The sequence below is a fragment of the Porites lutea genome, chromosome 1 (genome assembly GCF_958299795.1).
Source record: "Porites lutea chromosome 1, jaPorLute2.1, whole genome shotgun sequence".
In the NCBI taxonomy this organism is placed as follows: Eukaryota; Metazoa; Cnidaria; class Anthozoa; order Scleractinia; family Poritidae; genus Porites; species Porites lutea.
Genome location: NC_133201.1, coordinates 14,575,108 through 14,597,166, shown reverse-complemented (window position 1 = coordinate 14,597,166; position 22,059 = coordinate 14,575,108). Strand labels below are relative to the sequence as shown.

General features: G+C 36.7%; 2 protein-coding genes across 5 annotated transcripts in view; one reads left to right on the top strand and one right to left on the bottom strand.

The window, feature by feature from the left end:
- The window catches only part of LOC140945759 (ubiquitin conjugation factor E4 B-like), a 30,599-nt gene extending 22,747 nt beyond the window's left edge, over positions 1-7,852 (bottom strand). For 2 of the 3 annotated variants that reach the window (XM_073394806.1, XM_073394821.1), the window contains exons 1-5: positions 7,721-7,852; positions 4,298-4,603; positions 2,867-2,935; positions 2,498-2,573; positions 629-927 (exon numbers count right to left, since the gene is read on the bottom strand). In XM_073394806.1, the coding sequence (XP_073250907.1) occupies positions 629-927; positions 2,498-2,573; positions 2,867-2,935; positions 4,298-4,603; positions 7,721-7,744 (774 nt within the window). In that variant the 5' untranslated portion in view covers positions 7,745-7,852. The remainder of the gene's footprint in view (positions 1-628; positions 928-2,497; positions 2,574-2,866; positions 2,936-4,297; positions 4,604-7,720) is intronic. The other variant, XM_073394812.1, reaches the window with a different exon arrangement.
- A 97-nt stretch (positions 7,853-7,949) lies between these two features.
- On the top strand, positions 7,950-21,639 carry LOC140945726 (serine/arginine-rich splicing factor 6-like). Of its 2 annotated transcripts, none has more exons than XM_073394783.1 (8): positions 7,950-8,128; positions 13,663-13,733; positions 14,992-15,105; positions 15,822-15,891; positions 19,163-19,236; positions 20,006-20,099; positions 20,292-20,344; positions 20,922-21,639. In XM_073394783.1, exons 1-8 carry the CDS (start codon positions 7,994-7,996, stop codon positions 21,052-21,054), a joined length of 744 nt encoding a protein of 247 aa, XP_073250884.1. In that variant the 5' UTR covers positions 7,950-7,993; the 3' UTR covers positions 21,055-21,639. The 2 variants fall into 2 exon arrangements, with proteins under 2 accessions (XP_073250884.1, XP_073250876.1); XM_073394775.1 differs by having other exon boundaries at positions 20,919-21,639.
- Positions 21,640-22,059: the final 420 nt, after the last annotated feature.

Sequence of the window (22,059 nt, the reverse complement as noted above, 5' to 3'; positions counted from 1 at the left end):
AATAAGATATATGACTAGATTAATTGGTACCGGTATTATTAAAATAATATTTTATTAAACTTGCAGAATTCAATAGTCAAATGTTTTTATGAGAAGTGGCACCCTACAAGATCAGTCTTTCTAGTTCCCTTAATTCAAGCGTCAAATCAAATGCCTTCCTCTGTCTAAGAACCTGTTTGCATTGTTGTTTCAAAGTTGAGCACTTTTTCCCTTATTTTTCATGCCTTTTTTGTGTGATTACCATGCCTGATAAGCCTTCAGCCCTCCTTTGAGGTCACTTTTGTGTCTTCGCTTAATTCTTTTGTATGCCAGAGTCATAAGGACCTCCATTTAAGACATGCCTGAAGTCCCAAATGATCTATGATAAACTACCAGTTTCTCTTATTCAATTTTCCTTGTATATTCTTGTAATTCAGAGGGAGAATTTGACACTGGAGCATGGGTCACTTAGGACCTTGTTCCATGCACCTATGAGATCAATAATATATATTATAATTATTATATAGGTACATGTATCCACTGTTATTTAATGGTAAAAAATAACATAAGTGTGAACAGGGCTTATTTCACACATTGTATTAAACACAATCATTTCAAACTATTTTATTGCAATGCCAGTAAAAATCACCTTTGTAAAATTCTTTTCTTCATTCATTGTGCGGTTATAACTGTCAGCCAAAAACTTGAGTTGCTTTGTTTGACACATGAATGGTGTCTCTCTTAAGGCAAGAAAATCAGTTTTTTCTTCTGTCAGCAAACTGCTACATTCTGAAGATCTGCTCTCTGATGATCCATCATCAATGGCCATTTGAGAAGTCTCTTCAGCAATAGTAAGTGTTGCACTCAAACTTGTTTGGCCTTCACTACTAACATGTGATTGCGTTAGTCTCTCCGTGATCAGTTCACTTATAAGATTGACAACAGTTTCTAGGAATAATTTAAATATACAGGATTTTTATCATAAAAGTAAGAAAATTGAAACCAAATGACTTGTGTCAGTGTGGCATTAATGTTAGGAAGAGCTTTTAGAAAAAAATACAGTTACAAGTAAAACATAGATCTGTCCAGTTTAATTTTGTAAGTAAATTGAAGCCAAAAAGTGAGCTTATACAGTGTTGTTTTTGTTCTACATTGTGTACGGTCATTTATCAAACATAACCGAATTGTAAAAGACATAGATCTCAGCAGTTCACATTAATACATCTCACAATACGTTTAATTTTGAATTTGTTTGAGTGAAACAGCCCTGCGACCATTTACAGCAACAAGCCAAAGCTGGGTGGAATAACAATGCGACAAAAGCGTGCAAATTGTGACAGCAAGAAATGTGAAATGAGACATTGAGCCATTTCTGAGGACAGAAAAAAGGAGACTTTATTTGTACCCTTTTCTTTTGCTTTTCTTGCCCCATTTTTTTACTGACCAATTTACTAGGCTTCACTTTGGTAGGAAAAGTTTTGGGCAAAATGTTTAGGATCATAGGATTACATGGAAGGAAGTGTAGGTGGGTTTGTAGTGGGACAAGATTTTCAGTAAAACTTCCACGTCAACTTTACACAAAACAAAACACAATACCTTATTTAGGAGGGCAGTCTTATTTAATTTAAAAAAGATTATGGTATCATTACTCCATAAAGAACTGGAATACAAAGTGGAAAAGCTCAAGTACAAGAAGTTGGAGGTCATCATGCAGCCAAGGATCAAAAACAAATCTGAACTTCCAGTTGGTGAATAAACCGTCCTGGATCGGTCCACACAAAGTCCCACATGAAGTTTTACAGTCACAATCGATTAATACAGTCTATCATTTATTCAGGAAGAATAATTAGGGGAGAGGAGGGGGGCTTAAAAGAGAGGGGGCTTATTAACAGGGGAGGGCTTATCAGAGAGGGGGAACTTAATAAAGGATTTACATAATAATATATTGTTAGGCATTAAAACTAAATTTAGTTAAAAGTTTTAAAGATGGAATCCACCAGGAAATTGATTAATTTTAATTTTCAGGGAACAAAAACCTTGTACCAGAATAATTTAAAGAATATATTGCATTCTTTTTTTACATTTTTCAAGGGCTATAGATGTAATAATAATATTATTAGTTATCATTAATATTACCAAAGAAAATTTCTTATGGGAGCCCAAGAAAATAAATGTCAAATTTCACAATTGTGAAAACACAGGTAAAATTCTGAAAATTTGTGAAGTTTGACATTCATTTTCTCGGGCTCCCATAAGAAATTTTCTTTGATGTTATTACACATAACTATTTTCACCTGTAAGAGTGTCCACTGAAAATTAAAATTAGTCAATTTCCTGATGGATTCTGTCTTATAATGTTTTAAGCACAAAGTACATGTAGGCTGATTCCCAAAATCCCTTGTCTCCTAGCCCTTATTCATTAATATTCAGGGCTACAGGAGTCAAAGAAAATTCAGAATCAACCTCCATTTCACCTGAATTACACTGTTACTAGTGTAACTGCTACAAATTCCAATACCTGAGGTAAGATTCATTCTTGCAAGATCCTTTGCTAATGAAGGCAAGTAAACTGTTTCTGGAGATAGTTCATTATTCTAAAAGCAAAAAGAATGACGTACATAATTTGGTAAGTTCATATAAATTGAAATAAAAACACAGACAACCTGAGTGTAAAACTCATCTCCTCTTTGATTGCCTTTCTTTGTACCTTTTTTCAAACAAACAAACAAATATACATTCATATTCATGCAGTCCAGCAAATAACAAGACACATCCTGTGAATTTCAAGCATTGAGTGAAAAGGTTCAATAAAAATAATACTCATTTAACTATCACTTTTATATAATATAGTACATTACAATATTATTATGTTGATAACAAACATCACCTTCAACGAAACTTTAAATATGTTACAAAGGCTTTTTACAATTTGTTCATCGGTTACATATACATGTACCTGCAAGAGCAAGAATAGAAAATACTTTTAATTTAATTCCACCATTTCCACCATCAAATAACTTCCTGACACTAAATAATATTATTCCAGTTAAAATTTAAAATCACAACATCTGTTGCTTCTAAGAGCAGCACCCTTCCCTGCCACAATGACCTCCATAAACACAATAATAAACCCACTTCAATACAGTGAACCTCTATGTCTATTCAAGGAAGTCCTCTGTACAACAAATGACATTCTTTGCTCCAGTAATATTAGTAAAATTTTATAGGGAACAGAACCTCCACGACAAAACCTTATTATACTGAACATATTTTGCCACTCTCTTGGCTCTTCAACAAAGGTTGATTCCACTAGTACTGTATGTGCTGTATCATAATTATGATTATATTTAAATAATACAATCTTACATGTATTATTTATTCAAATATTTCTGCATAATTTTCTCATTGGCTCAAATCCCCTGACCAATTCTAAATAACCAGCTATTGTTGAACAAATTTGGAGGTGAGATGTACAGATACATAAAGGGTCTGACTGCAGAAGGCAAGAGCTGTAGATAATGGGAGAAGATTTCACATGTTATGTGAAGAAGAAATAGCTGCCTAAAATCATAGAAAAAGAAGCAAAAATACAGCAGTGTACTCAACAGATAATTGCTAGCATGAACAGCCCCTCATAATCTTAAACTGCCTGGAAACAGGCAGTTTGAGTTTTAAGTTGGAAATATTTTGTATGGATAATAATGATAATAATAATAATAATAATAATAATAATAATAATAATAATAATAATAATAATAATAAAAAGCAATATAATATTGGATTCAGTTTTGTATCATTATGATGAATTACGCAGAGGGTGTTACAGTGCAGGCCATGGGAATGGCAGCATTTACACATGTGGTGGATTAACACACAAAATACAGGCAAATAAAGTTTGACACAAACAATATTACAAGAACAAGACGCTTGTATTTACTGTAGGAAAACTTCCTTTTACTTTTACATGCACGTTGTATGTATTTTTTTTTTAACGGCATATCTAAAAGAAATTGTAAGATGCTGATCAATCACAGTCTCTTCACATTTTCGATTTCAGTAAGAACTGACGCATCAAAAAGGAAACTTTTTATAACTTAGAACTGAAAAGTTGAAGTCTACTTTATACACTTAGTCAGCAGTTACACTGTGTGTTTTCTTTTAGTTTGTTATTGTATGACCATTTTGCTCCACCAAATCAAACCAAAGCCAAATGTTTACCAGATAGTCATTCCACAACATAGTAAGCATAAACCATGACAAATAATGTCAAGTAAACCATGAAAAATACAGCTTACATTGGATAACTCTATAAACTCACCCCTGCATGATTAGCACCATGTTTGTCAAATCCATCCCTTGTTTTCTTGAATTTAAAACCTTCTGAAGGAGAAGACAAACTAGTTGGTGACGTACGCTTGCCATATTTATCCCCTGTCTCTTGGGAGTTATCATCAAACTCAAAGGATTGTGGCAAAGAACCATAGCCACTGTCTTGAGTATTAACTGCTGAATCTTCTGCATCCACAGGTTTCAGGCTAGTTCTCATTGGAATGGTTTGGCCATCTGATGTCGGGGATGTGGACAAGGCACCTTGGTTCAATCTGGCCAGGCGACGACGCCTGATCTGAAAATCCACAATACATCAGTAATGAATTAAATCAACAGTACTATACCAATAGCTATGCTCATTACTGTGTAATTTAGTTTTTAGAGAGAGCACTGTACACAAAATGGTAAATGGTAATTTACAGAATCAAAGATTTTTCATGTAAGACATGGATAAAATCATTTTAGCACCACAAACAAGTTACAGTTTTACTATGAGACACCTTGTTTTTTAAAATGTCCAAAGTACATACCAATTCACAAAGTTAAGTATTAGCAGGTTTTCCACCGGCCATTGACATTCAGTAATTGACTTTAACAATCACTTGCAGGGCTGTCATTAAGAGGCAGAGACAGGGATTTCCCCTGGCTACTATGAACATGGCCCGCAGGTACTTTCAAAGGAAAATAGAAGAAAAATAGAACCAAAAGAAATCCCTAGCTGTTTGATTCCCTGCCTACTTGTTGTATTTACCCAGTAAGTTGAAATGTTAGTGATAATGTAACCCTGACTTGGAAATACAGTCTATTATGTAATTGTTAGTCAGCTATTATTGTTTCTCACTCATTAGAACACATCATTTTTCGCAATTACTAATTCAACCAATACATACATGTATCAGTCATGAACTGTCCTGAAGTAAATTGGTTCCAAGATAAGCTCTAATAAAGCCATATACTAGCATGGAAACATGATACATTTCAATGCTTTTTGCATTTGGGTACGAAGGTCTCATATTTACCAGTTTCAAACTTCGATTAATTTACAGAATAAGCTAACTACAGTACATAAATATATTCTTCAAAACCAAAACCTGTAAAATATACAGCATGCAATAATTATTATATTATGATTTACCTCATCTTTATTATCAGGAATTATTAATATTAACCCATTCACCCCTGGAAATTTTACCGAAAAATGCGTTTTGAAGCTAGTCGAGCAGTTTTCTGGTCACCGTCGCGCTACATTTAAATAAAGAGCTAAAACTTACTATGAAGCCATTTGCAGGTCAAAAACTTTGCGGCCTTCTGATCCAGATGCAAAATATTACCTTGTGAAAGGCAAGGTAGGTGGGTAGTGGAACAAGATTTTCATGGAAATTTTCAGGTCAATGTTACGTGTTTTTTTTTTGGCCTTTTTCTCCGGTGTCCTTGACTGAATTGTGCTCATTCTGGTATGGTTTGAAATGTGGTTAAATGTAATTTAAGCTAAGTTAAACGCGAAACAATGCTGGTCTGGGGTTTCCCTTGCCCGGTCATGCGCAGTGGTGGGGGATCTGCAGGGGGTCGCGTGGTTTTACAGCTCGGGTTTTGAGGTCATCTCATTTGCACGTGCTCTTTTGCCTTTTCGACGGTGCTTGGCGACTTTACTCCCCGCCCTTCCCTCCCCCTTTTCCGGTAAGTATGTGGTAAGTATCATGGTTCCACTGTCTTCTGTCAGTGTGACGGTGCCTGGTGGTTGCCGCTCACAGGGTTGTCATGGTTACCCTACGCGCTCGGCTCCGGTGCTCGAGGCCCCACCATCTTTCCAGGCACCTTCCTTAAGGTCATCTATTGTTGATGAGTTTAAAGATCTCTTCACCCTGCACAAGTTAGTGGACAAACTAGTCCTTGACCATTAAAACTGATGATGTCACAAGCAGTAGAAGGGACGCCTATCTGCATGGACGGTTAAGGGTGAATCAGGGGTGAATGGGTTAAACAATAATAATAATATTATTATTATTATTGTTTAATACATGTAAGTTATATTATAACATGTATTATCATTGATATTTTCAATATTAGTGAAATTTACTCTCATGTGACTGTATTATGTATCGGTCAATTGAAGCTTCAACATGGCCCCCCGGGCATACCCCAGGCATTTGACACCTTTACTGTCCCTGGGAGGAGGGAATTTGATCATCAGAGTCTTCCAGGGGGTGGGGAATTTGATCCCCATGCTTTAGGGTTGAGGAATTTGAACTGCACCCTGGATTTCATGTAAAATCTTTGGCATGGCGAGCTATCATGGGGGACACGGTGTTAGAGGATTTTCGTGGAAAAGATTGTGCCTTTGTGGCCAATTGGTTGCGAGGAAAGGGCTTAAACAAGCTTTGTGCCGTATTTGAAGTATTTAAATTTTAAAATTTTTAATATTGGATTCAGGCTTTGAATGTATGAATGTATTTCATTGTTGTGTTTACAATGAAATACAATACCAATATCGGCGATTCAATACAACAACATAAAAGGGGTGGGGGCATTTGATCACCTGAATGGACCCTAGTGTGGGGCATTTGAAAGGCATTTTGTCCTGGCTAGGGGGGAATTTGAACAATAATTTTCAAAAAAGGCAAATGCCCAGGGGGTTGCCCGGGGGGGGGGGGGGGCATGTTGAAGCTTCGACTTGACCAATACATTACTACAAGCAAGATATGCTCAGATCCACTTGATAAGCTATTTAAAATTAATAAACTTATTTAAACTGTAAATTACCCAAATTAAAAAAAGGTCTGAGATTATGTTCTGTCCATAAAGTAGTTAATTGTAAGTATAATGTGTAACAATATTATCTTATTTAAGGCTTTGGCTTAGCCTCTGTCCCAAGGAACAAACTCTTCACTCATTATAATGATGTCATGGTAATTAATACAGCTGGACAAGCTACAATGTATACTAGGAAAGAAAATGGAAAAATTTACTCATTGAATCTAGCAAGAGATTGAGTGTTCCATTGGGAAGCAGTTAGATGAATTATCAAGGATCTGAATGAAATGAAATGAATGAAATATATGAATGAAGTCATTCACAAAAGCTCTCAAAACGTAAGCGACATGTATAAAAGTTTAAGAACTCTTCACCAGCTAGTGTAGGGTTGGGCATTACGAACAAAACAATATTAAATGTAGCCGAATCTGAGATTTCCCAGCCAACAACACTTCAAAATTCACTGCCTGATAGAGTTCACGATGAATTTAAACCAAAGTGGACAGTATAAATATAAAGCTTACAATAAATGGCTCCATTCATGTGTACGTGTGGATCGATACATTGGTACGTAAAAGCATCTTTTTTTGTTCTGTTTTCCTGTCGAGATCTTGCGTTGATAAAAAGTTTGTTGACTTATTGTGTAACTAGTGATTCCTACCTCATCAGGTGTTAAGTCGCTCATTCTAGCAAATCTTTATGTTTTTCCACCATCGTTACATAAAGTATATTTTTCCACAAAGAGAATCAACAACTTTTTGAAGCAAGTTTTTCTTGTCCCGGAGCCCGCGATCATAGGCTTTGATTATGCGCCACGTCATGCGCGATAAGTAATAAGGCCTCATGGGATAGCATCCTTGCCCTTGCATTTGTCCACCATCTTACTGTGTTGGTTGTCGTGTCCTCTCGTTTCCTGCAGTTTGTCACAAAAATCATGAGCAGAGACAGAGCTCCTAGAGTGTTCCTAGGACGATTACCTAGAGATGCAAGAGAAAGAGACGTTGAGAAGTTTTTTCGTGGTTTTGGGCGTATTAGGGAGATAAATTTAAAGAACGGATTCGGTTTTGTGGTAAGTACTGAATTCGAAAGCGTGCTAAAAAGCTTAAATTGCACATTAATTTGAAATGGAAATCTGTTGTAAAAGGGTACCTTTGGAAGCATACTGTTTTTCTTCGCCTGTCTGTTGGCTAAAAAGGTAACAAATGAATTTTGTGTCTTACTTCAGACACTTTCGTAGAGAATTAATCGAACGCACGTTTAATTCCTCCATCTGAAAAAGCAAGCTGTACTCTTACGGTTTACATTGAAGTTGCCCAAATTCGCCTGTCTCGAAACAATTTTCACACTTTTCCCCAATATGTCTATGCAGTGACTGCCCTCCAGCTTTTACTCCTTAACTTTTTAAAAGCATGAAATTAACTTCTTCCTTTTTACTGCCCACTTGGTTCCTAAATTTTTGAAAATTGTGGCTAGCTTGAAAAAAAATGTGTCATCAGGCTGCAGTTGTTCAAAAGGTGGATAGGGCAGCACTCTCCAGAGGGTAATGGAATGATAGCCTGGTTTTCCACTTATCCTTTGGTAATTGGTGGACAGTTTGAAGCTCTGGAAAAGCTAGGCAGGTCAAGCTGGCTTTTTTTACTCAACTGTACCTTCAATATTACCCTATATCTTTGTTTTCTTTGTTTTTGTACAGGCCACGGGCATTGCAGCACTTACACGCACGTAAATTGCGTGCAATATGGCGGATTTCCATGAAAAATTGACGCAAAAAACTCGCGTGTAAATTTTTACACGAGCTTTTACACACAGACTTTTTACACGCAAATTTGAGTGTACTCTTATGGTGACTGATTTTGCTTACAAAAATACATGCAAGTTGCATGTATTTCTTTACAGCAAAATGTGGCTGATGTAAAATTAGAAACTGACATTGTGGAAAAACGTCTTTTCGCAGTTAAAGAGAAAACAACTTGCTATACACCTTCTCTTACTACGATCATGCTACGATTGCGAACGTCATTTTTTGTAATCAACAATTTCCTTGGTTGTTGGCTAAAGCGCTATTTTACCTGTAAACTTGGATGCATGTTACTTGCCACCACTTTTGTTTTGAAATAAGTGCAATGTTTTAGTTTGCGTAGCAGGCACTCAGACTTGAGAGAAATTGACGTGACTTGAGTTAGCCTGCGTGGCCGGCGTTGTGATGTTCGAGTTAGCGAGGGTTCAAAGAATCGGGATGATTAGTGGGTTTGATTTCACACAATCGGCACTAAATTTTACAGACCACACAAGGTTTCTCTTTTACATACACTGTATGCCTTTTTCTAACATTGAATTAGCGTCGAGCTTCACGATATGTCCTTACTTGTTGCTTAAAAATTTCAATGCGTTACTAAACTTGGATACAATTTCACTCCGAATTAGCACATTATTTGTGATGCGCCATCTGTTAAAAATAGGCAACATTTAAAGTAATTCAATCCCATGCATTTTGTTGAATTAGAAGCTTGTGTAAACTATAAAAATGCAGCGTGTTATTTTGTTTGCCCTTGACAAGGATTAAACACTCTTTGCTGAAAACATAAACCTTAAAAGAAAACCTTTCCTCGGCAGGTAAAACTAAAACCCAGGAACTAAAATTAGTTCTTTCAGTAGCGCCGGAATGTTTGCTTAAACGTAGACAGACGATGCAACTGAGTGACGCTGGTGTTACGAGCTAAAAGAAACTTTAAAAATTCTTGCCAAAACAACAAGTCTTTCTTATCTCGGACCTACATTGCACGAAAGACAGAGGAGAAAGGAGATTGCTGCCCGAGAAAATAACTCAAAGCAGCGAGCTTAATAAGAGTAGGAGATGAAATGCTGTAAACAAAATACATGTAGAAGCGACTCTTCACCAAAACAGAGTAGTTGGTCCATCAAAATAGTCGCAAATTGATGACTGAAACTGGTTTAAGTTGAAAGCTTTTTATAACCTCTGTGAAGTCTACAAATAAAGATTCAAGCGAAGAACGTGTAAGTATTTAAAAACAATGTTCATTCAACCCTCAAAGTAAAAATTTTTGTTCAGTGGCCATTTGGCGATCAGCTCTTTGGGTTTAGTCGCCGGGGGGAATTTTTAGGCACCAAATTATATTAATAAATTAATATATCAAAATTGTCCTTAACAAAAGCAGTTAGTAAGTTTAACTTAAAATGCAGCACTGTCTATAATAAACTCGTTTATTGTGCAAGGCATTAGTTACTGATAGTCTGAGAATAAGGTTTACAGATTCATCTCCTTGAATCAATACTGAAACGGAATTGTAAAGACAATTACCATTTCCAGTTGTCTTTAGGGCCTTCAATCCTTCTGTATAATCCCCAGTTGGTATATGAGAGCAGAACTTAACTCATCCTCTGTTAATGTGTTCAAAATTTCCCAGTTGCAACTTGATTGGCGACCTATTTTTTTTCTGATATTTGCTTCGCATATCTTTTGCGACTTTTGTTGATGATGAACTTGTTACCCCAACTAACAAATATTTTTGGAGATTTAAAAGGGCGTTTTTAATATCGCTAGACATTGCGAAAGCCTGACAAAGGCAGGAGAGTATAGGAAGATCGACAAGTTTTCTAAATCAAATCATTGATTTATAGAGATAATGTCGCGCATGTGAAAATATTTCGCATCGAGTTGTACTGGGAAAAAATGATTTTCCCAATCAATTGAAAGGAACCCAAACAAAAATGCCGCTTTCGAAATAATAAATTTTCTTTTTCCTTTATCATCGCTACAGGTGTTTAAAAAAAAAACATTTTTTGCAACAACCATAAGCTGTCAGTTTTGCGATGTTTAGTTTCGCTTACAATTATCGCTTTTGTTTACAAAACCGCGATTCAACTCGCAGCACGGCTCACATGTTACAGTTATCACATAATGTTCTGTGTTGAATTTGCACCAATTTAGCTCTCCCTCTTCATGTTATTAGATTGTTTCAGTATTGATTCAAAAATATTAATAATATGTAGTCCAGTTAAAAAACCACCGAGCTTGGCTAGACAAGCATTCCTAAGATATTGGAGAAATCGTCACTGTCGACAAGCAAGGCGCTTCGATTGCGTGCCATTTGTCACGTGTCAAAAGTTAAAATGTCACGTACAAGGCAACAGACTGAAGGCGATTAGGCGAACGAATGCAAGTCAAGTTTCATTTATGTTCCTTTTCAAAACGCTTAGCTCTGGGACTTTTTTAAGTTTTTAGTTTATTATATAGAATGTTTTTCAACGGAAAAGTAAAAAAGTAATGTAATTCAAATCAGCTAGAATAAATGTTCTTCATATTTCAGTAGAAGTGATTACCATTTCTGTTTCTATACGCCACAACACGAACCTATTCTTCACGGTCGCCAGCTTGGCAACTATTCTCCAAATCAAGTCGCCAGTTCCAAAATTTTAGGCACCATGGCGACTAAAATGGTCGCAACTTGGAGGGTTGTCATTTGGTCAAAAAACTTGGATCACTTTAAGCCCAGATAACATTAAATACTAACATTTGATTGGGCCTCGAAAGTTTGATTTATGCTAACAAATTAAAGCCACTGCACAAGTACAACTGCACTCACTCAGCCAGCGATGTAAGAACTCAAGTAAACCAAATACACGCAAATTATAATAACCTGTGTGTAAAGTCTTACACGCAAATTTTCCTAATTTGCATGCATTTTCTTGTGTATTTTTGCGTGTATTTTTTTACAAGTGTGTTTTTCTCTTGGAATTTGTGTGTAATATGGTGGATTTCCATGCATGAAACACGTGTGTAATGCTGCAATGCCCGTGGCCTGTACTGTAAGCTCTTTTTCACCTGGTGAGATTAGCAAGCAGCCAGCTCATCCCTCTATCAAACCTTTTAGGCCATCCTCCTTTTTTTCTCTGTTGAGCATCGTCAGACCAACCCAAATTTCAGCATTTTCAAAAAGAAAAGTAATGACGCAGTTAAACCGTTTTTCACTTTTCCTTTTTTTCTCGGGAAAGTTATGTTATAAAAGCAATAGAAAACGTTTTTCCTGTGTTTGCATATCCTGATATAAACACTCGAGGGGTTGGGAGAATTCTCGACAGTTACGCAAACCCTTGACTTTGTCTCCAGTATGCATAACTGTCTTGCATTCTCCCAACCCCTCTTGTGTTTATATCAGGCAATGCAAGCACAGAAAGCGTTTTCTATTGCTTAAAAACTACCCTTTCCAAATAAAATATTTGTGACCGGGCACAGGATTTTGTACACTAACGCTTTACCGCCTAATGGAAAAATTTGTTAACTGTCCATCTACCATCCGTTTAAAACAGATCATGAAAGCTTCTAAAAGCTTTGCTCATTTGCTTACTAGAAGCCTGAATCCATTTGATGCTTTAGACAAACTGTTTAAAAAAATTTGCATCTGTTTAATGTTTTGGAGAAAATGTTTAAACACTTAGCTTATCTGTTTCTGCATGACGTGCTTGACTACACTCTGCAGTACTTATCACCATCGTCCCATCATACAGAGCAACATGGTTTAAAGTTTCCCATTCTTCAAGAAGTATTCAATGGCAAAACATTTTGCTACTGGTTTGTTTATTGTTTACTGTTCCTGTGTCCAACGCTGGGTTGGAGAGGTTCTTCAGCAATTTGGCCTATGTAAAGAGTGTGAAAAGAGCTTTGCTCTCCCCAGCAAACTCTTGAAGATATCCTGAGGATCTAGGATCACCAATGCTATGACTCATGACCCTACCAGTGCTATCAAGGAGTGGGAAAGGGCAAAAAGAGGACGGCCAAATCAGAAAAGAAGGAAATACCACAAACAAACGGTCACATAAAAAAGCCATCACTCTTAAATAGACTCTCATGAGGAACTTTCAGCAGAAGAATCTCCTCAGGAGAATGTCTGACTGTTCTCTGTTAAAGCAGTGAAATTAAAAAGGTTGTTTTGTGAATTTTTCTTTTGTTTTTGTCCGACCAGGCTGCCTCCTTGTCAGGTTAGGTGTGGTCTCTCTGACAAATGACCGACTTATTTTAAAAATCATTTTTACACTTCAGATCTATCTCAGTTAAAGAAAATTGCTTCTTTCAACTCTTGGTGAACTTTATCATCATCTCAGTTTTCTAGTCCCCCTGTCATGATTGACATCCAAAAAATGACAGGCCTTGCAAATGAAAGTACTTAGTTTTCCTGACCTCTATGTGTTCATTACTAATCTGTGTCATGTTGGGAACCTCATGCACTTTGATCTTAATCCCATTCCCCCCTGCATAGGAAAAACTTGAAATTTGTCAATGTCCCTTAACTTGCCATCCTTTGCTTGTTGTCCAAAAGTGTAATTTCAATCCAGTCCCTCCTTTCCCTTTTCAAACCCACCATTTGAACAGCTCCAATAGTAATAAAGGATTTATAGCATCCTGTAATGCAACCCTTATGTGCATATATCTCTATCTAGTCTTATAAAATATATGCAATCTAGACAATAAATATTATTATTATTATTAATACACCAGACTTACATGTAAAGGTGGTTGTTAAGCATTGGGCACACTAGCTAATTCTTACATGCAAGTTTCTTGAAACGTACTTCTTTCCTTGCCAGGAATTTGATGACTACAAGGATGCTGATGATGCTGTTTATGAACTGAATCACAAAGAGTTTCTGGGAGAAAGGTACACGATACGTAACTAGACACATGAGTGTATGTGAAGTTGGCCTGTGGTCTTGGCCCTATCTTGCAATATAAAGTTACCTTTCAAGTGTAGCAGGCATCTGATACAATGAAGGTGCAAATAAGAATGGTGACACTGACCAGGACAACCCTCCAAGTTGCTAACATTTTGCTCGCCATTGTGCCCAAGATTTTGGAGCTGGTGGCTTGATTTGTGAAAACTCTCCTTAAACCAAAAGAGTTGGTTGCCAAATGGCAACTGAGCAAAAACTCTAACTTGGAGGGTTGCAGGATGGTGAAGGATACGTGTGGGGGGAGAGGATGCACCTATCCAAGAAACCTTAAAAAATCATTTATAACCCCTCTACCATACTGTTACCGGTCAATAATTGTTATTATGTGAGATAAAACACACCTTGTGTTTGAAAAAACAAAACACAGCAGACAATTTGTTAGCCGGGTAAACAGGCTACATGCTGTGGTTCTTTGAGGTACATGTATGTGACAGTTAAACTTACAACTCCTAAGTAAAGGTTTATGTATGCAAGTTAATTAAATACTGAATGGGTCAAGTATTAGTTACATGTACTGTATCTGCTGCTTGTACATTGTATAATAGTTATACAATTATTATTATTATAATAAAGAAACCTCATTTTTTAATGCTTCACTACATGCCATCCACATTTGGCTGGGCTTTACAGGAGTAAGCCTTCTGTCTGTTTCAAATGTAAACAGAATAATTATTTCATTCACACAGTTGCAAATTTAGGAAAGTACATTGTATTAACATTCAATCGTAATGACCAACAATAATCTATTTACCAAGAGCCTCATTTTAGTTATCTGTTAAAGAAAAAAGAAAAAAAAGACAAAAGGTTTCAAATGTTTTTACATCTGTAGATCATAGGACCTGTTTCTCTGGTTGCCATACATATGCATTACCTTTTCTCTTTTGGGATGTTGTTGGCTAACAGAAATTCTCTGCTCACTCCGAAAGTAGAACAGTCTATTTTTGTATAATTTATGCCTTTTGGGCAGGTGTTACCCTCTCCTTTTTGTGTCCTTCTCATGTAACATCACTTACCTTGCACCCATTACTTATTTTGCTTGTGACCCTTATTTCCTTTTTGCCCACACAAAAATTATTTACCTTGCTTATTTACCTTGTTTTGGCATTTAGTTCATTCTCTCTTTTTTGGATTTCCACCTGACTTGTTAAAGTCATCTGTCTAAGTTCACTGCCTTTTGCCCCTTAGGATAACAGTGGAACATGCTCGTCCAACATCAAGAAGTGGAAGTAGTGGTGGGGGTGGAGGAGGAGGAGGAGGAAGTGGAATGAGAAGAGGTGGTGGATTTAGATTTCGAGACAGGTTTGTAGGATAGGAAGCATCTCGTATAATCTCCTTTCCTGTACAGCAGTGGGATTCAGTTTACATGTACATCCAGTCCTGCAAGAAAGAAGAGTGCAGTGTTGCATTATAGTACACAGTATATCTGTACAGCTAGTATTGTTGCATTGTTCATTTACAACATGAGTACATTTCCAGGGTAAGAATGAGCAAAAACAAATTTGATGGCTGCAAGCAACTTTTGAAGGAAAATACCAGAGTGCAGAAATTACAGATTTCTTGCCATAAAACATTGTGGCAGTGCTCCAAGCTGCGACCAACTTAGCTGCTACAGAGAATAGATAGAAACTGTGGCAATTAAAATTGGTGAGGTGTTTAAAGCGGTCATGTTCCAAGCTATACTAATTGTCATTAACATTGTGTTACCATACACAAAAACAAAGAAAAGTAATAAACCACAACATATGAACCCTTTTTGAATGGTCATTTAGTGTCATGGAAAACTATTGCCTATCCATCATAGTCTTAAATCAATTCTCTGCGATGCAATTTTACATTGTGTATATTTTCTTTAACACTTCTCAAAAACTTTCGTAGATTGTACATGTAGCTTTTATGGGATTGTTTTGTATAGCACTGTAGACTTCTGTGATGGTTTTTGTCATTCATGCTTTTTTGATCTCTTGCTTTGGTCTTGTAATATGTGGTTGTTGTGTTCACTTGTGCATGCTTGGTAGATATGGTGCACCATACAACACAGAGTGGAAGGTAACTGTGGATAATCTATCATCCCGTGCAAGTTGGCAGGTGAGAATTCCAAACAATCTGATAAATGTACAGTACGCTGTGACTGTTTTGTTGTTAGGCTATAATATGCAGTACAGTAATAATAGTATTTACCTTTTCACTTGCATTTAGTGTTTTTTATTCTAGCAAAGTTGTAGCTTCTTCGAGTGTGTTTGCTAATACTTGCACTTGCAGTGTAACATTATTGTTAATTGGTTTGATCAGAAAGCCAGAAAGCTGTTTAGTTCTACTGTAGTCTGTTTGTCCTTCATTACTTTTCCTCTCTGTTATGTGCTAATAAACTTCTTGTTATGACCAAAATATTTATATGCATTTATTGGGAAAAGCAAATAGCAGTGCTACAGCAGCCTTGCCTGCTCCTTTTGTGGTGCACCAAAATAAAATGTTTGGGGAAAATGAAAGTCAAGTCAGTGGATTTTTTTAAGAGGAAACATGTGTGTAATCATTTAATTTACTAGACGTACATGTATGTTAACAAAATTTCAAAACCCCACCATTACTTCATAAATAACGTTCAGGGTACGAAAAGAACAGTTGTCCAGTTGCCCCAGACAACCATGAGCCTGTGTTGCTGTGCTATGCATGTAAACGTATATATACATTATAGCCTGTTGATTCTTTGTGCAGTTGTAAAATACAAAATGTACGAGCCTCCTTCACTACTTCAATTTGGAATCCATAGCTACAGCACAGTAGGGGTGCAAGAATTTGAAAGCTTGGGAAAAGTGTTCATTATCAGACATTTTAAGAGTCAGGGAGGACTACGTAGTAAGGGGCGCAAGGAAAAACAGGGTGCTCGAGAGAGTTCTTTTTGCATACACTGTATTCTTCCAAGCAAGGACTATGCTGTCGTGGCTGTAATTTGTTGCAAAAGAAAACAGTTTGTTTTGTAGTTATCACAGACGGTTTTCGAAAGATAAATCCCCATTTGGAAGCCAAAAAGGCAGCAACTGTTTTCGCCTTGAGGGATAAAAGAAAAAAAACATGAAACAAGTGAGGCACATCAATTTTTTATTGTGAAAAACAGTCACTAATAAAACTCTTAATAACTTGAGCTACCTCAATGTTATGTTTTCTTGGATTGGGCTTGGCTAAGAGGTTGACTTGGAAAACCAAAATATTCCTTGGCCAACCAAACCAAGTCTTGTGGTTGCCTCAGGGGCAACTGGACATAAAAGTAAATTTCAAACCCTGTATTTTGTCAGAATGTGTCATTTTTTATATTCACAAGTAAGCTACCTCTGAGATAGGGTGTAAGTTAGACTGACAGAATATATTTAAGAGAACAAGTGGTTGCAGTTTTTACTGGTAATGTCTAAAGCACATTGCAGGGCTAAGGTTTTGTTTTTTTAATTGACATTTGTGTCTAGGTTTTTTTTTCGCTGTATGCTCTTTGTAGATTGCACATGCACTGTGGAAATTTGTTGAAAGTGCACATTTTGTACATCTTTTTGAGGCAGAAACCAACCAATTCCCATGCACATGGCTAGAAATTGAGCTGAAAAAAAAAATGAAGGCATCTATACTGTTGACTGTTTATTTACTGAAACAAAATGGCCCCTCGTTTGAATAAACTACTCCTAACTGTAAGATTTCACAGACTTGATGTTGTTTCCAACTAAAATACACATAGCCCTTACCCAAATATTGTATTTGACTTTCAAGTGAGACGCTTTAAATAGGCTCGATTTTATTTTAAACCGTCATCACTTCTATTTCCAATCATGGGTTGAACAATTCATAATTATTTTTTGTTATTCAAAGATTTGCACATATCTCAAGTTAAATTCATTATTGAGGTTTTGTGAGAGGTTCATTGTTTACCTGAATGTACACTAAAAACTTTTACATTCCTTTGATTATGTCTAACCAAAATGCAATATCAGTAAATTATCACCTTGATCATAACAATGTTTTCCCAGTTGGAAGATTTTAATGCAGGGTATTTACATTTTTTTCCTGCTTCTTCAGTTTTGAATTGTAGCTATGATTTTTACTGGCACCAAATTGTACAGAATATTGTAATTTTCCTTCTGACATTTGTTAGCATCATCATGTTGGTGTCATGACAGTAATAGTGGGAGGATACATTAATAGAATGATAGTAGCCATGTGGAGTTACATACCAAGCCTATGTTTATTGTTTAGTCTTTGGAGCTTTGCTGAGGCTGTTACTTACAGATCATTAGACCAGTGGATTTATTTTAGTAACTTCTTCCTTGCATTTCTCTCACCTTTAGCTACAGTAGTGGTAAAATACTTTATGGGAGATGGTTTAGTGAGATTTCAATTCCTGGTCTGTAATCTGGTCTGTACGTTAAAAGGGGGAAATTATTGGCTGTGGCAAAAATTTGGCACTTGGCCTTCCGCCTTTAAGATTGTGTTGATCATCATTGATCATTCGATTCCTGGTCTGGTAACTTGGTGAGTGGCCCTGTTTACCTTGGTGCTACTGGTGCTGTTTTGCAAGCTGAACTGAGATTCTCAGCTGTCATGGCATGAACGCCTTGGTTATCCACTGGGTAAAAATCCCCATGCAATTTTCATAAAGCATCTTTGGTCTTGGTCTTAATAGCTAGTTGTACAAAGGTAAGGTTTATGTAACTTAATACAGACTTCCTTCCGGTGTCTTATAATCATGGTATTTTCAGTATGTACTGTACTTTCTTATTATTAGAACGTTGTTGTCAGAGATACCGTTATTTTGTAAGCCAGCATATGCTTTGAAACATTTCAATTTAGTTATCTTCAATTTAGTTTCTGTTTATGTTAAAGGAGCTGTGTCACCAAATTTGTCAATTGAAATTCAAACAGTAAGAACGACCATCAAACTGGGTGAAATATAAAAATACTTGCAGAAAACATTCAAAGAAGGTCTAAATAACAGCAAATTCAAAAGGAGGCACAGATGGACAAAAAGTTGATGAAGATTGAAAAGGATTGCAGTTGTGGTTTTTGAAAACTTGTCAGCCTAAGAGTTTTTCAAAGTTCAGTTTTGTTGTTTGTAACATTTAATATATTGCTTGGGAGACATATTTGTTTGAGGAGAAACAGTGATTTTGTCATTCACTGGTAATTTCTCAAGTTCCTTACTACCGTTATTAGCGAATAAGGACAGGTAATTGGTATTGTGTACAAAATGAACCAGACAGCCCGCTGCTGTCACACAGCCCCTTCAACATACACATTTGAAACTATCCACTTACTACCATTGTGTGGTAAGATGGCTTGTGTTGTAAAGATTAATGATTCATGAGTTGTTCTTTTACAGGATTTGAAAGATTACATGCGACAGGCAGGAGAAGTGACCTTTGTTCAGTGCCACAGAGATAGAGTAGGAGAAGGGTAGGTTGGCTTTCAAGATTCAGTCCAACTTGTGGTGTAAGATAATAACTATTACTACACTGTGCAAAAGGCAATCTTAAACCCTTTGAGTAAATGATCATGGAGTCTTGCAAGGTGCCTTTAACTTCTGAGTGCACGGATGATTTGACATTTCAAATGAAACCCCTTTGCCAGTCTGTACTGTTTCATGATAATTAATGTTTTAAAAGAAAAATTTTAAAAATGTTGAAAAAATTTTTAAAAATGTTGAAAATAATATTGGCCACTTTTGAAAGGATTTCAGTAGTGTCTTGCTAATGTAATTATGTCCTCATCAGGGTTTAGAATAACTTGTTCAACGATTTTCCCATTTCTGTAAACTTAAAACAAGTGTCAATATCGAAACATGCAGGCACAATTTGTCTTTGAATTTACCACTAAAAGTTGTATCACAACGTACATAGATATAGAGGATAGTATATGGCGGCAAGGAGATATGAAATGTCTCTTCTCATGTTAAAAAATACTTTTCAACACTCAAAGAGATATTTTGTATCCCCAAGCGACCATGTAATGTCCCTTTTTATATAACCACCAATGAAATATCAAACCATTTCACTTAAATTTATTTTGCACGTGTGAAGATGACATGTCCTTTTCACGAAAGAATATTATTAATTATTAAGTTTTCTTGCAAAAGATCACCTTCCTTTTCATTGGTGTTTATATATTTCATACTTATGTAAAATGTAGTTTTGTTTATTCCTTTTCTTTCTTTTTTTATTCTTAGGGTTGTTGAGTTTGCATCAATGAATGACATGCAAAGAGCTATTAAACGCTTGGATGGCACAGAGTTAATGGGAAAGCGTCTTCGGCTTACTGAGGTTTGTTGGCAGACTGAAGTGCAGGGTAGCTCATTGCCTTGTCTGAGATATTTTAGTTGTTAAATGTTTAATAAAAGTTTCTTTGGTTTTCTCTTATCTCCCTTCCTTGCTTCTGTTTGTGTGTGTTTGGTTTTTAGTATAAACAGAACATCAGCACAATCAATCTTTTTTATTTTTCTTTATGTCTTACAGAGAGGTCGACCACGAAGATCGTCTCGCTCATTATCACCACGCCGCCGTGCAAGGTAAACATTCATTGACTCGGTACTGTAGAGCTGTACAGTCACTTGATTCCGAGTCAAATTGTTCCATGGTAGCGAATATAAAGAGCGAGAAATACTTGGGCACCAACGCAAGTAGGGTTCATTAACAGATGTGGCAGTTAATTTAACCGACATACTTGGTTTCTCTGGTACATACTTACTTGCCATGAACTGAGTGATTCTTATAGACCGTTTTCACATGACGGCCATATTGGTGTACAAACCAATGGAACAGCGGCCATGTTGGTGTACAGAAAAAATCCTGAGGGTATTAAAACTTTCTTGGTCCAACTAATTTGCATAGTTGATGACCACGTGAGTGAAAACGATCTATACTTGGTTTTTCTGACACTCGTCCACATCTCAAGAACTGGTCGTTACATTCGTTTTTCTGACCCTCGCTTCTGATTTTTATGGGGAACAAGCAGGCTCTCGCATACAACAATGCGACGATAATATGGAACGAAATGACCATGGAACAAAGTGTCCGGATGGCATTGTAAAGTGATTTTATGCACTGCAGGGAAGTCTAACTGTAAACTCTGTGTTTCTAAAGCAGGTCCAGATCTCGCTCACCTAGAAGGTCCCGCTCACCTGTTAGACGTCACTCACGCTCTCCTTTGGCAGGACGTGGACGCTCTCTGTCACCACGCCCAGGGGACAGTCCAGGAAGACGGCCATACTCCAACTAAACTCCCCAATCAATATTAACAATCTTAATACAAATGTTTTGTTCAGGAAGTTTAGCTTTCCATATCCTATGACCTAAATTTTCCCAAATAGTATGTACTTTTAGAAAATTAGCAATTTAAGTGAAACGTGTAACCACCTGTTTAGCGTCCCGTTAGATCAGAAAAGGCTCGAACTGTATCAGCCATCTATCCTTTAGTTTTCCACTATATGAAAAGCTTGTTAGGGTAACCGAAGCTTGTTTAGCTATCCAGGACCGTTTTGTGTAAATTGGCCTTTATTCAAGCTCGGCAACAACACTTTTAAATAAAGGCCAACGGCGTTGCATTACTCACAACATAAGTGCATTCATGTGCGCACTAATCTGAAAATATACTGGGCTTGCTTACCAAATCCATTTGTGTGACTTTTCCTTTTTTTGTTTTAGAACATGAGGGGCCTATTTTGATCAGGTCATTTTAGCATTTTAGGAACTGTACTTGTTTCAAAGCCTGTACTCTCTTTGCAAAAAATACAGTACGTTCATAGAAGAAAAACAAAACTGTAACTCGTTTACTTGTTTTAATAAACTGGAGTCGTCTAGTTGAGTTTGTTTACCAGAACTGTTTTGACTTCGGAGGATGCTTCTCCATTTACCTGTGTCCACAACGAGTAGGTTTGAGTTTGTAGACACATACAGTCGTATTACTTCCGTCCACACGTGAGCGTTTTAAGCATGGGTACAGCCGTGGACCCATCAGTGTGTGTGTGCGTGTACAAATGTAGACGGACTCGTTTCGGACATAACACGCGTGTCGTTTCTTAGGGCAACTGGGTCCAAAACAACCTGCTAACAAATCGGGTAATGGATACAGTTGACCATAAATAACTCCAACCTTCCAAAAAGAGTTCGAAGCAAATAACCAGAAATAGGGAAGTGGCATGGGGAAGGAATGCAGGTATTATGCGCACTTCATGATCACATTGATTTTTGAAACAGGAAGGCATGGTTCTTTTGAATTTAAAAA

Bases quoted from the DNA above. Each gene is read 5' to 3' on its own strand.
- LOC140945726 (XM_073394775.1), top strand. From the start codon at position 7,994: ATGAGCAGAGACAGAGCTCCTAGAGTGTTCCTAGGACGATTACCTAGA. The intron at 15,106-15,821 runs GTTTGTAGGATA...CATGCTTGGTAG, and splicing joins GGATTTAGATTTCGAGACAG to ATATGGTGCACCATACAACA. The intron at 20,345-20,918 runs GTAAACATTCAT...GTGTTTCTAAAG, and splicing joins TCACCACGCCGCCGTGCAAG to CAGGTCCAGATCTCGCTCAC.